General features: G+C 38.8%; 1 protein-coding gene across 1 annotated transcript; it reads right to left on the minus strand.

Moving 5' to 3' along the window:
• Positions 1-4,968: 4,968 nt before the first annotated feature.
• Positions 4,969-18,426, minus strand: LOC124881591 (single-minded homolog 1-like). Its single transcript, XM_047387217.1, has 12 exons — positions 18,164-18,426; positions 17,154-17,540; positions 15,791-15,873; positions 15,498-15,587; positions 15,272-15,380; positions 15,012-15,097; positions 14,489-14,688; positions 14,237-14,343; positions 13,958-14,105; positions 7,810-7,966; positions 7,326-7,713; positions 4,969-6,972 (listed from the first exon to the last, which is right to left on the minus strand). Exons 2-12 carry the CDS (start codon positions 17,326-17,328, stop codon positions 6,230-6,232), a joined length of 2,286 nt encoding a protein of 761 aa, XP_047243173.1. The 5' UTR covers positions 17,329-17,540; positions 18,164-18,426; the 3' UTR covers positions 4,969-6,229.
• Positions 18,427-18,627: the final 201 nt, after the last annotated feature.

The raw sequence follows: 18,627 nt of genomic DNA on the forward strand, positions 1-18,627 counted from the left end.
CAATAGAAAACTTGCTCAGTGCAGAGCTCACATTTTGTTTGGTCAGTGCTAATGCCGCTCCCTATGCCATGCTGCCACATCAAAGATCCTCTTTAACATTTAATATCTGATGATGTTAACAGTCAACATTCTTCTGTTGGTTGCAAAAAAGGATAGAAACATTTAGAGGGGCTTCAGTTAAAGGAGCAGGTATTTAAACTTCCTCTCAAAAGAGTGCTAGTTTAAGTCCTTTCATTTGGTACATCCATTCATCTCTGCCTCTGACTTTACAGTAGGAACAATTGGTAAAGTTTGGAGTTAAACATGCATGGTTAAGATTTATAAGCAGACCATATGTTCTCTGGATTAGAACACATAACTTCTTGATGGTTGCACCTTTTAAACCTTGCACATAATAGTTGTGTTAATGTTAGATATTACAAAGCATTCTGGTGTGTTCCCAGCTTTCAGTTTTTACTCATGGATTACAACTTTACATTTCAGAGATGTGGTCCAGTGCATTTATTTATTTTTATTGCCAGACTGACAATAAACCCCATGTATTCTAATTGAGCAACTCCTTAGTGAAATTGGGGGTGTTTGAATTCATTGGAATCTTGTATAATGTATAATTTTAAAGTTTTGAATTGTAAGGCATGATAACTCTACCTACAGAAATCAATTTTATACTACCATTAATCCAACTTATTAGAAAAACATCTGTTTTCATCCAATTATTTGTAGGCATTATCTCAAAGATAATTGACTTTGGAATGTACTTTGTTTATAATTACTATACAGTGGATTGAGTTTGAAGTGTTTTTCATAAGAGTAAGATTGCTAGCATTTAAAATTTTTCTTCCTTTAAAAAAATATGTGTACACCTATCAAATATCTAGCTGATAATCATTAATTTAAAATTACTTGGCGACATAAAACAATATCTCGCATAAATCTTGCGAGCTATTTTCCCACAAAAACACTCTCAAATGACCAGTTTGCTACAAAAGATCAAATATGCAATAATAGGAAAGTATATGATTCATTAACATTAAACGCTAAAATCAACATTAAATAAGTACAAATGGGTCAAATTGAGAACTTCTTAATGTTACATTTTTTTCATTTTCTTGTCAGCCCGAATCAGCATCCAGTCTTAATTTTTACATTTATAATAATAACAATGTAATACTTTTCAGACTGGAAAAGCAATTACACTGTAAAATTTGAAGTACATTATTTGTCATCTAAGTATTTTCCAAGCAGTATTCTTAATTTAGACTCTGCCTCAAACAGAAACCTTATTTCCTTTCGAAGTTGCAGCTTGACCTCAGTTTCCTGACTCAGCCAATCAGATCGACCAGATGACCTCAATATCCTAGTCCAGCAGATCAGAACATCTAAATGTCCTCTGGTGCAGTGAGGTTTGTTGTGGAGGTGTCTCTAAAGGTTTTGCTTGAATGATTTTTCCCAGGTTTCTGCTTTTACAGCCTTTATTCTCTGAACTGCTGGTGCCTTTCAACATAAGTTGTTTTGGTGCAGAGTATGATGATTGCAAGGGTTAACTGCTTACAACTGGTTTTAAATTTGTACAACCAGCAATTTCCACACTGATTTATGGGGAGAGGATTTAAACAATTAACATGTCACTTCACACTGAAAAAGGTCATAAAGTACGCACACAAGCAAAAAACATGTTGAAACATTTTCCCTTGCACTGTTCCAAAGCTGCTTCATAAGTATGGCTCCTCACTAAATGCCAGACTGAGTTATAGAGGTTCTGGTGGAGAAACACTTTAATTATTGTATGAATATGCAATTGTGCCTCACTCCTGGACCTGAAATCAATCAAGTGGACATTCAGCAGCCATTTCGAGCCTTGCCACCTGCCCCTTGAATCTTGTGGTTATTTATGGAGATAGGAGCCATTTTTTCCTTTTCTGGAGCTTAGAAACCTGAAGGTTTCTGGAGGTGCAATGCTGAATTTGCATAAATTCCACAGAGACTCAATCAATAACATCATTATCATGTCTATCTGCTAATGGATGCATACAAAGCTGGAATTCATATTTATTTTATATGCAATACCATATAAGCACTATTAATGACTTCGTACAATAAAATATTTTATTTAATGTTTTTTTTTATGTGAAATGAATGCCTTGAACCCTTGATCCTAACTATGACACATGGTGGTGACAGCATCATGCTGTGGTGATACTTTACTTCAGCAATGACAGGGCAACTCATCAGAGTTAATGGGAAGATGGCTAGAACTAAATACAAGATCATATTGGAAGAAAACCTGTTAGAGGCGGCGATAGGCTAGAGTAGACAGTGAATGCACTGGAGCAGGGGTTCACTTTCCAGTAGGACTGCAACCCCAAAACAAACAGTTAGATCAACAATAGAATGGTTTAGATTAAAGCATATTCATGTATTAGAAAAGGCCTAGACAAAGTCCAGATCCTATAAATCAACTTGAGAATTTTTGGTAAAGAATGAAAATTGATTCTCACATCTAATATGACTGATCTTAAGCTTGTTTGGAAAAAATACAAATTTCAGTCTCTAGACGTGCGAAGCTTGTAACTCCCAGTGAGTTGAACATAGGCTTTATAAAGTGTTGACTCAAGTGGGTTGAATACATATGCATGCCATAGTTTTCAGATTTTTATTACTTAAAAACATGGAAACCATATATTTCAACTATTTGCCCATGTTGATAATTTCTATTACAACATTGGACAGAAAACTATTATCTTATTTTAGCTTTCCTCTCACTCTCAGACACTAATGAACTGTTTCTTTCTTTAGACTGAGGCTAAGAAGATCTGCAGTGAGGAGGCTTGAAGTAGTTGGGGAGGTGAATGCTGGGGAGCAATGTCTGGGCAAAAAGCCCAGTGTTTGGCCTAATTTGTAACTAGCTCTACATGTGAAAGCCTTCAGGGCACATCAGGAAAAAGCTTCAGCATTTGGGGGAAAAAAAGGTCTGTGATTTTTAAAGAATCTTAACAGTAGAGACACTTTCACACACCCAATCATTCACACACACGCGCTCTTCATGAACCTTGATGATGTCAGCAGCTGAACGTTGGAGCAGTTTCGCCTCCTGGAATGACAGCAGAAGAGGGAAATCTGGCGGACCATCACAACATTACATCAATGGTGAGTGATGGGAGTTCTGAATCCAGGCCAACACTGTGTCCAGGTCCCCAGAACCTCTGATAGTCAGCCAGACAAGCTCTCCAAGAACATGTGAGTATGTTGCATATATTAAAATACACCATAGGAAAACTGCCCTACAGTTAATGTGGAACATCCACTTCTTCAAATTCAGGGAATGTGTTGCTGCAAGTGTTTTGAAAGCCTAAATTGTTTCTTTGCTCTTGTAATAAATCACTAAAATTTGGACTTTCTAAACAGCATAGCTACATATTTTTCTCTTAATGGATATATATCAATTTTATTATTGTTTCCCTTAAAATCTAAGGTGTCCAAGTTCCATCCAAGGGGTCGCTTCTGGCCCTGAAACTGGTTTTGAGCGTGCCCAACCACAATTCAAGAATTGTTTATATGTGGCCCACCAGCACTGGCTATTTATGCAGATAGAGATTTTTTTAAGTTTTAATTTTTTTGTTATTATTAAAAAATATAAATGTTCTTAAAATCCAAAATGTTAGACACAACACAATGTCTTTTATTAATCATCACTTGGCTAAATAGAGAAAGTGTTTTTTTTTTAAAAGTGTGACCAAATCCTGCTCTTGTTGCTTAGAATAGACATTTTCTTAGGCCAAAAAATACAAAATCAGTCAATCTCCCCTACAAATTTGGAAATTTCCTACAGAATCTTTAAAGTTTTGGATCTACAGTGATTTACAGATCTCTTTTCCACAAAAATAAGACTTTGTTTCACTAAAATATTGCATGTCTAGTTAATAGTTGAATAGGTAAAAAAATTTTTTTTTATTTTTTGCAGTTTTTAAATGAAAAAGAAGGATATAATTTTGTGGCCTGGAGGCATGTTCAACCTGATACTTTTGGCCCCCGTGGAGAAAAGGTTTGGACACCACTACTTAAAATGGTTGTTTGAGCATCCAAAATCAGACCCAACTTTGTCCATCAAGGAGCAACAACTTTACATCAAGTCATGTGTTCTCTCTTAATGATAAATATAAATACTTTTGTGCTAGTACCACAGTCTGGCAATGATATAGCAAGTACTTGATAAAGTCCCTTGCAAAACAATTCATAGTCCATTAACTTTTGGAGGTTGCATCCACAAATGTCAGTATATTATATTGGGATTTTATTTGACAGACCAACACAAATTACTGCATAATTGTGAAGTTGAAGGAAAAGAATACATGTTTTTAGTACGTTTTTACATGATTCTGACAAGTGAGGTGCATATTTATTTAGCCCCCCTCACTGTTAAAGTCCTAAATAAACTACAATATGCTCCCCAGTGTAGTTTAATATCAGTATAAATACAGCTGTCCTGGGAAAGCCTCAGAGTTTTGTTAGAAAACATTTGTGGACAAACTGCCATCCACCTAGCCAGCTTGTGGTTGTTTTTTTTTTAATCTTGTGGTGCTGCAGAGATCTAAAGCTCAGGTAGAAGAATCTGACAATAAATTTGGCCATATGGTGGCAGCATCATTCTGTGGGGACGGTTTTCTTCAGCATGGACAGGGAAGCTGGTCAGAGTTGATGGGAAGATGGAGCTAAATAAAGAGAAGAAAGCCTGTTAAAGGTTGCAAAAGACTTGAGAGAGGCAGAGATACACCTTGCAGCATGACAACAGTCCTAAACAGTTGGTCTATCACATATAATCCCAATATAATTTGTGGGCTGAGGTCATCAGTTATGCATACCTTTGTAAGGGATTGTATTTCTGAAAAATAATATAAAAACAATGTGCTTGTGACTCAATTTTGTTTTTTGACTTGATAAGAAAAAAAGAGTAACAAGAACCAAACAATGTAAGACTATATCATTCTTCCTTTACTGTCGAATTTTACAAAATGGCTAAAAATTAAATTAAACGTGAAAACAAAAATACACAACTAATAAACTTAAATACTATACATACATCAATATTTCTATCAAATATCAGAGGTATTGGGCAGATGCATTGAGTGTCTGTGTAGATGACAACAATATCAGCATAGATCATTTATGTTTTGTTTGAAGCAGTCTTCAGGTTTTAGGTGACAATTTGAGCCAATTAATAAATACTTTTTTTTTTTAACTTTTTTAACAAGTAAATATATTATACAAATATATTTTTTAAACCAAAAATTAAATGAGAAAACAAATACTTTTTTGAAAGTTTTTACTGATAAGATTAACCCCGTAGAATGCTTTGCTTTGAGAAAACTTGCAGGTGAAGGATAATTTTGTAATTTAAAGCATTTTCAGCAACATGGTCAAATCAAGTAAACTAAAATTTAAATAAAAATACCTTGATATGCATAACATTTTTAGCTGCAACCAAATTTTCACTCTGTGCCTTGCTGTCCTGCAAATTCAGCTCATTTACATGTAGATTTTTCATTTTGTTTTTCCACTTTATATATTCTTTTAATTTAATATGGTAATGATGGTCTGATCCAATCACGGAAACTGTTTTATTGGCACCAGAAAATAATTCTATTGCGACTGAAAATAATGGCACATGCAGAAAAACAGTCCACTGACTAATAAATACAAGGAAACATTGACATCTTACAACAGTGAAATGCTTGTCTGTCTGCAGGTCTTTCCGGTGTTGCATTTTAATGCATTTAAGGAGTTTTTCAGGTAAAAGGGCAATGGAACAACACATTTTCCTACAGTCTGAGGAAATCATGTCCTGGACAGATTAACTCAGATGTTCAACGATGCGTGAGGGGAGCGGGATAGAAACATTTGCTTGATGTTTAACCAGCCTTCTGGTGGGAGGGTACTGCAGTTCACCGCTGTTAAAATAACAGCAATTTTCCTGTTGTTGTCTTCCCAGTGCCAGGCAGTGTATAAACAATATTTCCTTTGAGCTTTGGAATATGCAAGGGCCTGACATTTATAAGCAGTGCTCAATGGACCACCAGGAGAACATCGGTCCCATAACAACAAAGTTTCTTGAATCCTCTTGTCAAAATCTTCTCTCTTGAACTAAGCATCTGGTAAGTAATGCTCATGCCCACATCACCATCCGCTGAAACGTCCTCATTTAGACAACCTGACCAATCTGCACCAAAAACTGTCAGCTGCCGTTTGTAATGATAACTGAGGTGGCCTTGTGTCCTTGCATCTGCTCTGCCTGCATCCTCACGTGAGATGCCCCATCATACTGGACTCCACCACATGCCAGGCTAGAATAACTCCGCAAGTTCTCTGGGTCGTACAGGTGCTCCAGGGAATACCCTGTCAAAGCATAAGCCGCTTGCCTGTCCATCTGCTGCCGCTCCTGGGCAGGATAGAGCAGCGGACTCCCGTGGGCTTGTGCAGGGTGAGGGGACAAATCTGTTGGCATATAGTCTTTGGTTAGAGGGAGGCTGGACCTGGGAACACCATCAGAGCCAGGGCTGCTGAGGCGAGACACTGACACTGGGCTAGTTGTGTTTTCGTCGTTGTCATGGGGGCCAAGCGCTTTGACGGCATCCCGGTGATGAAGGCGCTCAGATGGGAGCTCAATGCTGGTAGCTCCAGGGCCACGACATACCACGCTGGGCATGTTGAGCTGAGGATGATGGGGTATGGAGGTGGCGAAGCATGGACTGTGAGTTTTGGTGAGGCCTGAGACATCCAGCAGCACCTTCTGTTGTTGCAAGCGATTCTCTTCCTCTTTAATCATTTGTTGCGTGGCTCTGATCAGGGTCTCCATCTTGCTTGGTTCTCGAGGACTTGATTGGAACTGATCACCGTGATAGCGCTCACCCGAATCACTGGTGGACCCACCTCCATCGGGGGAACTAACAATACTGTCTTCATCCCAGTGGCCCCGTCCTGCACAGAGAAATAAATGGCAACATGTCACAAATAAATAAAGCCAGTCTTCACTACAGATAAACAAATAGTTAATGTGTAAAATCCTGCTTTCAGTGCATATGGAATTGTGATCTGATGTCTTAGTTGAAGCACACTGGGGGTTGTTTCACTGTTTAAAGATGTGAAATGTGAAATAATTTGGCTTTCAGTTGCAGGCAATCTTTGAACAGATGGTAACAATCGCTACACTGGCAAGAGATGGTGTAAACAACATTGCATGTTCCTTAATAGTATTTGGAAGCTACCAGGAGAAACAAGGCCAGAGCTATTTTCAGAGACAGATGGTTGTGGTCTCAACCCTAACACCTCACCATGGATGGCGCCATGGTAGGATGTGATTTCATAGCCCTCACTGCTGTCCACAGAGAATTTTGGAAGCGATAGCACAGAACGTGTGGTGTCCCACCACATCTCTCGGCCTGACTGAGGGGTTCCAAGGAAATAGCGGCCTCCTTGGCATCGGACACGGTCGCAGGTGGTGGTGTGAGGGTGAGTTTGGGTGTGGGCGAGATCATCTTCAGATAAACCCAGACCATAGCACAGGGAGCCAGAGTCTGGATACAGTCTGTAGGCGCAAGATGCCTCGGCTGCCTCGCTCGGATCCAGCAATTGAGGAGAGGCTGAATCTGTCAGGGGGCTCCCTCCCCATTGGCTGTCTTGGTCAGATTCTGAACGCTCTGGATTAAAAGCTGCAAATTGCTGGAAAGACACAAAATCACAGTTTGAATAATTTACGACTGTTCCTGGCAAGATTTTGGCAGGCAAAACTTTTAGGTCCATGAAGTAAGCTTTTACCTGGGGGTAAGGTGACACACGGGATTTTGCCTTTGACTGGGTGAGACGAGACTTGGTTGTTTTTCTGTCCTCGCTGTGACTGTCAGCATAGGGGAAAGCCGGTTTTGTGGGGCTCATTTGGTCCAAGGAAAGTTGCATTCCTTTATATTCAGTGTCCCTTTAAACAAAGATAACAGACATGTTAGACATCAATACAGTGCCTTGCGAAAGTACTCGGCCCCCTTGAACTGGTCAACCTCTTGCCACATTTCAGGCTTCAAACATAAAGATAGAAAATTCTAATTTTTTGTGAAAAATCAACAACAAGTGGGACCCAATCGTGAAGTGAAATGAAATTTATTGGATGTGTCAAACTTTTTTAACAAATAAAAAACTGAAAAGTGGGACGTGCAATATTATTCGGCCCCTTTATTTTCAGTGCAGCAAACTCACTCCAGAAGTTCAGTGAGGATCTCTGAATAATCCAATGTTGTCCCAAATGACTGATGATGATAAATAGAATCCACCTGTGTGTAATCAAGTCTCCGTATAAATGCACCTGCTCTGTGATAGTCTCAGGGTCCTGTTCAAAGCGCAGAGAGCATCATGAAGACCAAGGAACACACCAGGCAGGTCCGAGATACTGTTGTGGAGAAGTTTAAAGCCGGATTTGGATACAAAAAGATTTCCCAAGCTTTAAACATCCCAAGGAGCACTGTGCAAGCAATCATATTGAAATGGAAGGAGTATCAGACCACTGCAAATCTACCAAGACCCGGCTGTTCCTCTAAACTTTCATCTCAAACAAGGAGAAGACTGATCAAAGATGCAGCCAAGAGGTCCATGATCACTCTGGATGAACTGCAGAAATCTACAGCTGAGGTGGGAGAGTCTGTCCATAGGACAACAATCAGTCGTACACTGCACAAATCTGGCCTTTATGGAAGAGTGGCAAGAAGAAAGCCATTTCTCAAAGATATCCATAAAAAGTCTCGTTTAAAGTTTGCCACAAGCCACCTGGGAGACACACCAAACATGTGGAAGAAGGTGCTCTGGTCAGATGAAACCAAAATCAAACTGTTTGGCCACAATGCAAAACAATATGTTTGGTGTAAAAGCAACACGGCTCATCACCCTGAGCACACCATCCCCACTGTCAAACATGGTTTTGGCAGCATCATGGTTTGGGCCTGCTTTTCATCAGCAGGGACAGGGAAGATGGTCAAAATTGATGGGAAGATGGATGGGGCCAAATACAGGACAATTCTGGAAGACAACCTGTTGGAGTCTGCAAGAGACCTGAGACTGGGACGGAGATTTATCTTCCAACAAGACAATGATCCAAAACATAAAGCCAAATCTACAATGGAATGGTTCACAAATAAACGTATCCAGGTGTTGGAATGGCCAAGTCAAAGTCCAGACCTGAATCCAATCAAGAATCTGTGGAAAGAGCTGAAGACTGCTGTTCACGAATGTTCTCCATCCAACCTCACTGAGCTCCAGCTGTTTTGCAAGGAAGAATGGGCAAGAATTTCAGTCTCTCAATGTACAAAATTGATAGAGACAAACCCCAAGAGACTTGCAGCTGTAATTGCAGCAAAGGGTGGCGCTACAAAGTATTAACGCAAGGGGGCCGAATAATATTGCAGTTTTTTATTTGTTAAAAACGTTTGACACCTCCAATAAATCTCATTCCACTACACGATTGTGTCCCACTTGTTGTTGATTCTTCAAAAAAAATTTGAATTTTCTATCTTTATGTTTGAAGCCTGAAATGTGGCAAGAGGTTGAAAAGTTCAAGGGGGCCAAGTACTTTCGTAAGACACTGTAGCAAATCATACAAGAACTGCAAGCTATGATTTATTGTGGGGTCCTGCAATGTCCATAAGTTAGGACAGCAATAGAATAGGCAGCCTTTAACCCTATGGGTACAAAGAGTGTTTTCTTTTTTTATATATATCTTCATTCAGTTGCCTTTTTGAAGCATGTGTAATTATCATAATACCGACATGTTACATATTAAACTGTTCAGCCCATCATCACACTTATGCATCTACCGGTTAGATCTTAGGCTAAAGCAAAGGGATAAAACATCATTTGTATAAAGAGCTGGAACATTTAAATGTGTATTACCTCTGCTAATTGTTGTCAATGAGCCAACAATTATGATTAATGACACTTACATTTTAAACAAATATGTTATTGCATTACCTCTAGTTTCTGCATTTTTACAGGTAATTTAGATTTGAACTGGGTCCCCTGGCTTTAATTAGCTTATTATAGCTTTTTGCATGTTGATAAATTGGGAACATTTAAACAAGCCAAAGTTAACTGAACTGAGTTGCTGGGAGCCTATATCTTCTGTTTGTAGAGCAATGCGTTACTTCCAATAGTTGTCAGCAGACTTTCCAACAGAATCATTCACTTGCTCAACTATCCATGTTGTTGTTGGTGAATTTAGTCTGTGACTCTGTTAGAGTAGCCAGTTTTTTGCAAAAAAAATCCCAGATCAACACCCTGCTATGCCACAAGATCCAGTGAGATTCTCAAAAAGTTAGAAACATGCATGCAATACCAGCCTAATGCTTTGTGAGGCTACAAGCAGAATTTCATTTGTGGCCCCACTTCCACCCAAGCCCATTGAGATTAGCATAGACATAGTAGAGCAGACCAGGAGGGCAAGGTATATTGTATAGTTCACAAGCAACCAGGGCAGAAAAGGGTATTTTTCATGGATCTACTAACAGTTAAACTGTGCCTGAAATGTGATCACACTTCAGAAACAAGCTGCAGGGATCATAACATTATCCTCAAAATGTGGTCCTGTGAAAACATCCTTCAAATCATGAAGGTTTTCCTCAGTAGGTGTGCAACTGATGCCTTTTTAAATCTGTCCCATGTGAATTCAACTACTCTTGGGCCCATCAGCTAACAGTGGCTCCTAAGATGCCTCAAAGTTTGCTCATGCCTCAGACTTGCTAGAGTGTAAAAATGTTAGAAACTGGAAGAGTTTATGAACATAAAGTTTTAGGTGTTATATTTGATCATGAATTATGCTGGAAATAACATGTCAAAGAACTTGTCAAAATCTGTTAATATTATAAATTGTCAAAAACATTAAAAAATATATTAATTACTGCATATTGTATCAAATATTTCCATACAATACATACTGTCTACAGGTTTGGGGAAAATACTTATAAAAGAATCACAAATTAAATTTTCATAGTCAGAGTTAAGGGCAATAAGATTGTTGTTAAAGCAAATTATGACGGTTCCAGCAAGCACATTTCCTTATACAAACGTCATTGTGTTTTTGGTATATGTGGATATGTTTCTACACTGTGTCCAAAAAACTGTTCGCAATCAAACAAAATAACCCTAAACTTAGAGGTAGGTGCATGTTCATATAACCCAAAAATAGTAATAATGTGTGTCAGTTACAGGAGTGAATTTATGGAATTCCTTTTCTAATAAAGTAAAAAAAAAAAAAAACTGAAAAACTGCAGAAAATGAAATTCCCACCCAAGAAAACATCAGTTCCACAAATTGGGATGTACATTCTACAAGTTGATATTTACATAGTGATTCTACAGTTTGTAGACTGACAAACATTTTTGATCTTCTTGGTTCTGTCCATATTTAGCATATAGGATCTGTTTTGAGTAAAGACGTTTTTGAAAGGGTAAGAAAAAAAACACACTGTAAAGTACTTTGTAGAGCCTGAAGTTCAAAGATACAATTACGATTCATTAAACCTATTTAACTTAACTTTCACAAGCTAAAGTCCTAAGTCCAAAATCAAGGACATTTAAATTAGTCCCAAAGGTACATTTGCTTTGCTTGTAATTTCACAATAAACATCATACCTGGGAAGCTACATTTTACCATGTTTTCAGTCATACTGAAAAGGAACACAGCGTTTCCCTCACACTGGCACCATGTGGCATGTGGTGATGAAGATACCTGGCTGCTTGGACTGAAGAACACATAAAATTGGCATATCAGAAAATTTAAAAATCCTTCCGGGCTGCACGGTGGCACTGTTGGTAGCACTGGTTTCGATTCCCGGCCGGGGGTCTTTCTGCATGGAGTATGCATGTTCTCCCCGTGCATGCGTGGGTTCTCACTGGGTACTCTGGCTTCCTCCCACAGTCCAAAAACATGCCAGTTAGGTTAATTGGTCTCTCTAAATTGCCCTTAGGTGAATGAATGAGTGTGTGCATGGTTGTTTGTGTGTTGCTCTGCGATGGACTGACTTCTTGCCCATTGACTGCTGGAGATAGGCACCAGCTTCCCCGTGACCCACTATGGAATAAGCGGTAGAAAATGACTGACTAAACGTCCTTCCCAGAAGGCTGTAGGAACATATTTGTATGCTAGTATTAGCATAAAGTGCAACTTCAGTGAGAAGCAAGCGTTTTTTTAGATTTCTGTTTAAACAGTCATTCATATTTTAGCCTCCAGTTAGTTAAAATTATTTCAGATCTTGGTTGTGCAAGCCACTATGACACTTCACAAATTCGACAATGTCAAAACATTTCCACTGATTATTATATCATCTACTGACTTTTTTGCGCAACCCTTGTGTCTGGATTGCAGCTAGTGGTGTAATCAATGGCTAATCAGCAATAAATACTATAGATACCATGCAAAAATGATTGCATGGTACAATACCATCAATGAGATCTGAAAACAAACTTAAAGAGAGTTAATCATTCATTTCTGCAACGCAGTCTTTACCAGAATGTTGCTAGAACACATTGCAAGTAAAGATGCACTCGAACACCCTTGAATGCAACATACTTTCCACATAAGCAACTAATGGAATTGTTCCTTTGCATAATAAAGACTTTTCCATACATGCATGCATTTAGCTTGTGCACCCTATAAGCCACCGTCCTGCAGCTGCAAACTCCAAGTGTAGCTGTCGAGGGAGAGAAAAAGCCTTCTCGTGTCAAGTGTTCAGCAAACATGAGCCTATTCTTAACTTATCACATCAACAGTATGTAATAGTAGCTGCCTGGCATTTTAAACCTTGTGACCCATCCCTGACCCTGTGGAGCCAGCCGCTTTAATACGACTCTAAATAAGACCGAATTCTCCTGTATGACACCTTTGGGGAAAGGCTATGTTTGGATAGCCAGTGCACTGCATGAGCACTATTTACTCTTCCAGGTACAGTTGCAGAGGCCGGTTCTGAATCCTATCTGAGTCCTGGCTGACTTATGTCTGAGCCAATAATGTCAGGCCTTTGTACAAACTCAGCTGTGTTAGCCAAATTCCATTTTGGGGTCAAAGGCAGAACACCTTGTGTCTGAAAAAAAGCCTCCAGCCAACCACGTAGAATTATTATTGCATTCTTGTTGGGTTACAAAACTGTTCGAGTTAGTTGATTGAATAACTGTTTATTTCTTTTAAGCATCTTTTTTTGGCACCTTTTGTTGCGTGTGAGTGTCCGACACCTTTATATTATACCTAATTATCTCCAAGGAAATTCACTGTCATTTTAATATAGTTACCTTGTTTTCTCCTTACTGCATCGAGGAAATCAATACCTAGACCGCAGCCATGTGCATGCATGCACGTACAGACTCAGACAGCTTTACATCACATGCACTTACACACAAACACACACATGGATCAACCAAACTTAACAAGTAAAATCCAATATGTGCTACATCTATGAGATAGCTATTGATTTCCAGGTTACCGTTTGATCGATTTTGCTTTCCTTAGACTGCCCAATCGATGGTGACAGTAGAGGGTTTTTAATGCGGCTGAACCCTGATGTTTGTTCTCACTGTCTCAAAGGGGCCTGAGTGTGTGTTGTGCTTTCACAACAGAGAACTGCCTAAACCTTGAAGCCGCTGCATTTGGTGGTTTTTTGCATGAAGGCTACAGACAGATAAGGACAAGGATTGTTTCGGGAGATGAAGAGCTTCAGACGTGATCACAAGAGACTTTTTTTTTTGATCTTGCTAAAAATGTACAGCTGAAATACCAGCTTTTTTTGTTCTGCTAAAGACCCTGACTTGTATTATATTTTGCAGCCGTAATTTCAACAACTGCATCCTATTCGAACCTATTTTTTATTAAACACATTGAACAAATATTTTAAAAAGTAAATTCAAATTAAATCACTTTCCCTTTCACTGAGACTCACGTGAGAACATAGTTGACACTGACGATACAATGAGGTCTTGAAGAACGACTGTTGTGGACAATGGTGGCGTAACTCTGGACCCAGACCCAGCCACCATGCTTGGCAAGGAAACGGTAATACTTAGTAGTGACCTGGCCTTTTACCAGCACTGAAAGAGATATAAAAAAATAACTCAGACTAAGAAGGAGAACCATCTATTAGCTTACATTCTCTGAGTTCTTGTGAGGGAAGTTAAACTATTAGCAAGTTAAAAGCTGAGGAGAGGTCAAACTAACTTACACAGATGATGAGCACAGCGGAGGTGAAAGATATCACAGCTGTGAACATGATGGTACAAGGTTTTCTCTATAAGGTCCTGGGGCTCATAACCCGTCAGCTCAGCTACCCTGAATACAAGGTGCACAGAACAAATCAGGAAAAAGGCCATGTTTGTCTAGTCCTGTTATATAATTACCACATGCATATTTTACAACAGAATATGTAATTGCAAAACTATAAAATAAATGCACAAAATTATTTCTGTCCCTGTACCTTGAGTCCAGAAAGATGAGCTTCATGTCCAGACTGGCCCTGAACATAAACATGTTGCTGTGCAGTTTTATTTCCGTCACAGCGCTGGGCGGCAGAGAGTGACCCACAGCCACCAGTCCCACATTCTGGTAGCAGCCCTCGAAAGGTGACATGTCCAGACTGTACTGACGGATCTTCAGGTAGCCGCTGCAGTGGATGACCTGTTGTGTGGCAGGAAGAAAATGACTGGTACTGGGGTAAAATTCTTTTTAAAGGAGATGCAATCAAGCATAAATAGCAGGATTTCAATTTAGAAGCATCCCGCATAATTTATTCCACCGTAGAGAAATGTATTAAATGAATGACTGTTAAAATATTAAAATACTATCTTATGTGTAATGTAATCGTGTCACATAACACAAAATACAGACAAAGATAAGGAAAACATGTGTGAAGGAAGTTCAAATGTTCAAACATTTATTTAAAAATATTATTTATTTATGAATATTATTTTATCAACTTATAATGATAATAATAATCCTACCTTGTATCCACCACTGGTTAGTCCAGCATTTCTTTTTGCCAGCACACATTTCATCCGCAAAAAGAAAGAACGTTCCGCTTCATATTCTAAAAAAAAGGAAAGAAAAAAAAAACATATATATACTATTTCAAATAGTCTAAAGTCCAATTTCATATAATAATAATAATAATAATAATAATAATAATAGAGACTCAATATATTGTAATTGAATTCCAACCGACCGATAAGAAGTGCTTTTATTATGAAACGCGGCGGTATACCTTGCACGAAATGTGAGTGATAGGGCTGATGTGGCGTCAACACTGCTGTCATCTCATCATGGTCGGCAGGATGGACATACTCATAAATGCTGTTCCCGGTCAACTCTACCTGTTGAGAACAACTCAGGTAATCAACGGAGAAGCACCGATGACAGTAGCTGCATAAAAAAACGGTAATTCAATACTAATAATAATATCTGAAATTAAAAAACAATAGAAAACAGACCTGAGACAGTCCTAAATGAACCGACGCTGTCTCTGAGATGTACATAATTTTCCCATCTGGAGCCACGACGAATATAAATCCATCTAACGTCTGCAGAAAATTTATAAAAAAAAAAAAAAAAAGATGTAGAATAAATGACGAAATAAAAAATACAAAATTTAATTTAAAAAACATAAATAATATAAAGGAATAAAAAAGATAAATAGTGAAAAAATAAACGAGAATCATCGTTACCATTTAATCTTCAGTTTTGCGCATGGTTCCACTAATTTAGACACTGATGATAAACCTACCTGCAATAAATGAGATCCAAGTTCCCGTCCAATGTTGTCCAAAGATCTTGTTCGACTCGTGTGACCCCAAGCCTCACCAAGTCCTATAAAATATCGAATTTTGTATTATTGTTATTATTACTGTTATAACGGAAAGCATGAAAAACACACGGAAAAATTGAGGAAAGCACATAACACACACACACAAACACACACGGGGTCGTGCGTAAGAAGAGAAGCTCCCGTTTAAATGTCCAATTTACAGTAGCAATTCTTTTCCCTCATTAACTACAAATATTTGTCTCTGTGCGCAGCCTGAACGGAAGAAAAGCAAACAGTTACAAATACAATTGGAAATATCAAAATTGTTGGTTCTTTCGTTCTTTGAATTAAGAAAATCGTGTCCAGGTGTATTATTTTAATCAAGTTTTAGTGCAGCGTGAAATTCATTCAGTTAAAACAAAATAAAAAACAAAAAACAAATGGAGCCTGGTCCTAATGGCTAAATTCCCCTGCTGTATATAAGAAAGCAGTATATTAACATGCTGACTCTAATCAAAAGAACTTCGCGTAAAATATAGCAGTAATTTTCCTGTTTATTTTTGCTTTATTTTATTACTCAACATATATTTATAATGTTGCGTTCAATGATGCGAACAATGAAATGCAAAATAAAAAACAAAAACGCGAGCCTGTTGTAGATTTCAAGGAAGATTAGTTGCTGTATATTTCTTCCAGAAGTGAGGCAACGGGGGGGGGGGGGGGGGGGGGGGGAGAGAAATCGTACTCGGCTCCTGCTTGCGCGGCCTTATAGGAGACTAGACGCCATGCTGCGCCTCCTCCTAATTGCTGATTGGTATTCTCAGTCACACATGAGATGAGACCTGCAGAGACCTGTGTAAAAAGATGGTAGCAGATCGCCTCATTTGGAAGCACTGAATTACAAACAAACTATAATGCATTTGTAAAGACTCCCTGTAGATCGATAAGGGAATCTCTTGAATGCAGAACTCCTGTGCTTTTTTTCTCTATAGGCTTAAGGCTGCTTTAATAAAAGTATTTTTGTACTATTCGAATATAAATTACCGTATTGTTTTTTCTTTAATCAACTGATTTCACGCCTGTATTATTCATAGAGTTTTTCCCCCTCTTTTTAAATTTTTTTGTCTCCTAAACTTGAACTTGTTTATGACGCTTTAAAAATTCCTTTTAGTATTATTGTCTGTTTTTATCGTATTGTTTTCTTATGGGTCTTACTTTAGCTGTTACCTTAGTTTTAAGCTCATATGAAGAGTTTCATTGAATATGTCTGTAACCTATATATTTGTGTAAATTAAGCCAAAAAACAAATGTTTTGGCTTAATTTTGGTCAAGAAAGGCTCACCCTGCGGGAAAACAATCCTCATCTTTAGGTAGCTTGTTGTCAGCCTTATTATGGATGCTTTGTCGAGCTGGGAGGTAATGGCCGACGGAAGAGGCAGCATTTTAGCCAGTTCATAAAATTCACTGTTTTCCTTTTCCCGTCTAGTCCTTGCGGCCGTTTTGGATTTCTCCTTCATTTTCGGCGCCTCTGTAGGATGTCCTCACACGTGTCAAATAATGGCGACTTAGAGAAGCAGCAATCGGCTTTGCTTCGTGTTCATTATCATTTTAGATTGACTTAAAAAATAGCTGAAGATCGGATGTAAACACGTGAATCCAACGTGCGTAAACATCCCTGAAACTCCCGAGTTCAGCCTCCCAGTTTCACACGCTGGCCTTTATCCATGACCTGCGAAACAGAGAAAGCAGACAAACATTTTTGTAGGTTGCTGTCCGGGAGAAAACGTATACTTTACCCTTTTGTACATTTACATCGAGTGAATACCTAATTTAAGCTTTGATTTGCAGAATCTCAAAAGTGCTATTTCTACTTCAGTAAAAAAATTAAATAAATGATGACTATAATGATTCGAAATGAAATATTTGATGAAAAAGACATATAAAAAACTGCATTACATGCAATAAAAATCAATAAATTCATTCAAATATAAAGGAAAAAAATCATTTCCTTTTATTGTTTGACATAATCTTAGATTGCATTTCTAGCTTTTAGGAAAGGAGCTCCACAGGCTCGCCTGTCTCCTTTCACCAGCCTTTATATGTTGAGTTTAACATACAAATGCCCTGTCGGTAGGTGACGTTTTCTGACATTTTTAGAGTAAAAAAAGAAAATCGCCATGCCGCAGATCGTTCATGTAGTGCTAAGGAAGTGACACTTGACCCGACACAGATTCCCAAACCTGCACAACTGCGTGCAGTCCACTCGAAACGCTTGTGCATTAAAAAAAATATGATTGCACGAAATACGAAATTAAGGATATATGAAAATGAAGCTAACACATTATTTCCTACCCAAGCGGATAGTTTGCGTTCGCTGATCCCCACACTTGAAGAACAATCGATCCCGTGGCCCTTAAACTGCCAGCCTGCTGGGAATTTCACCTGTCCTGAACCGGGTTCAGTAGCAGTGGTCCCGGTTCAAAATTGCTCTCGGCTCCTCCTGGATTTCCACCTGGAAAGGCGAGCGGGCCGTGCGCTGCATACACCTCTCCAAATTATAGGGACGCGCAACGAGTGGCATTGGGTGGCCAGCAAACCAGCTCTCCCCAACTAGCCCTGCGTCAGCTCTCTGAGCGGCCGAACACCCGCCCACCTCGTTCCTCTCATCTGCTCTTATTGGTGGAAGAGTTTGGAGTCGTTACGCGATTGGTCACGTACAGTGAGTGTTAAGTTTTATGTAGCAAGGTATGTGCTGCCTTTTTGTTTCTTTGCCGTGCACGCATGACGCTTAAATGTGATCGTGTGTTTTTGTCATT

The sequence above is a fragment of the Girardinichthys multiradiatus genome, chromosome 15 (assembly GCF_021462225.1).
Source record: "Girardinichthys multiradiatus isolate DD_20200921_A chromosome 15, DD_fGirMul_XY1, whole genome shotgun sequence".
NCBI classification, from domain to species: Eukaryota; Metazoa; Chordata; class Actinopteri; order Cyprinodontiformes; family Goodeidae; genus Girardinichthys; species Girardinichthys multiradiatus.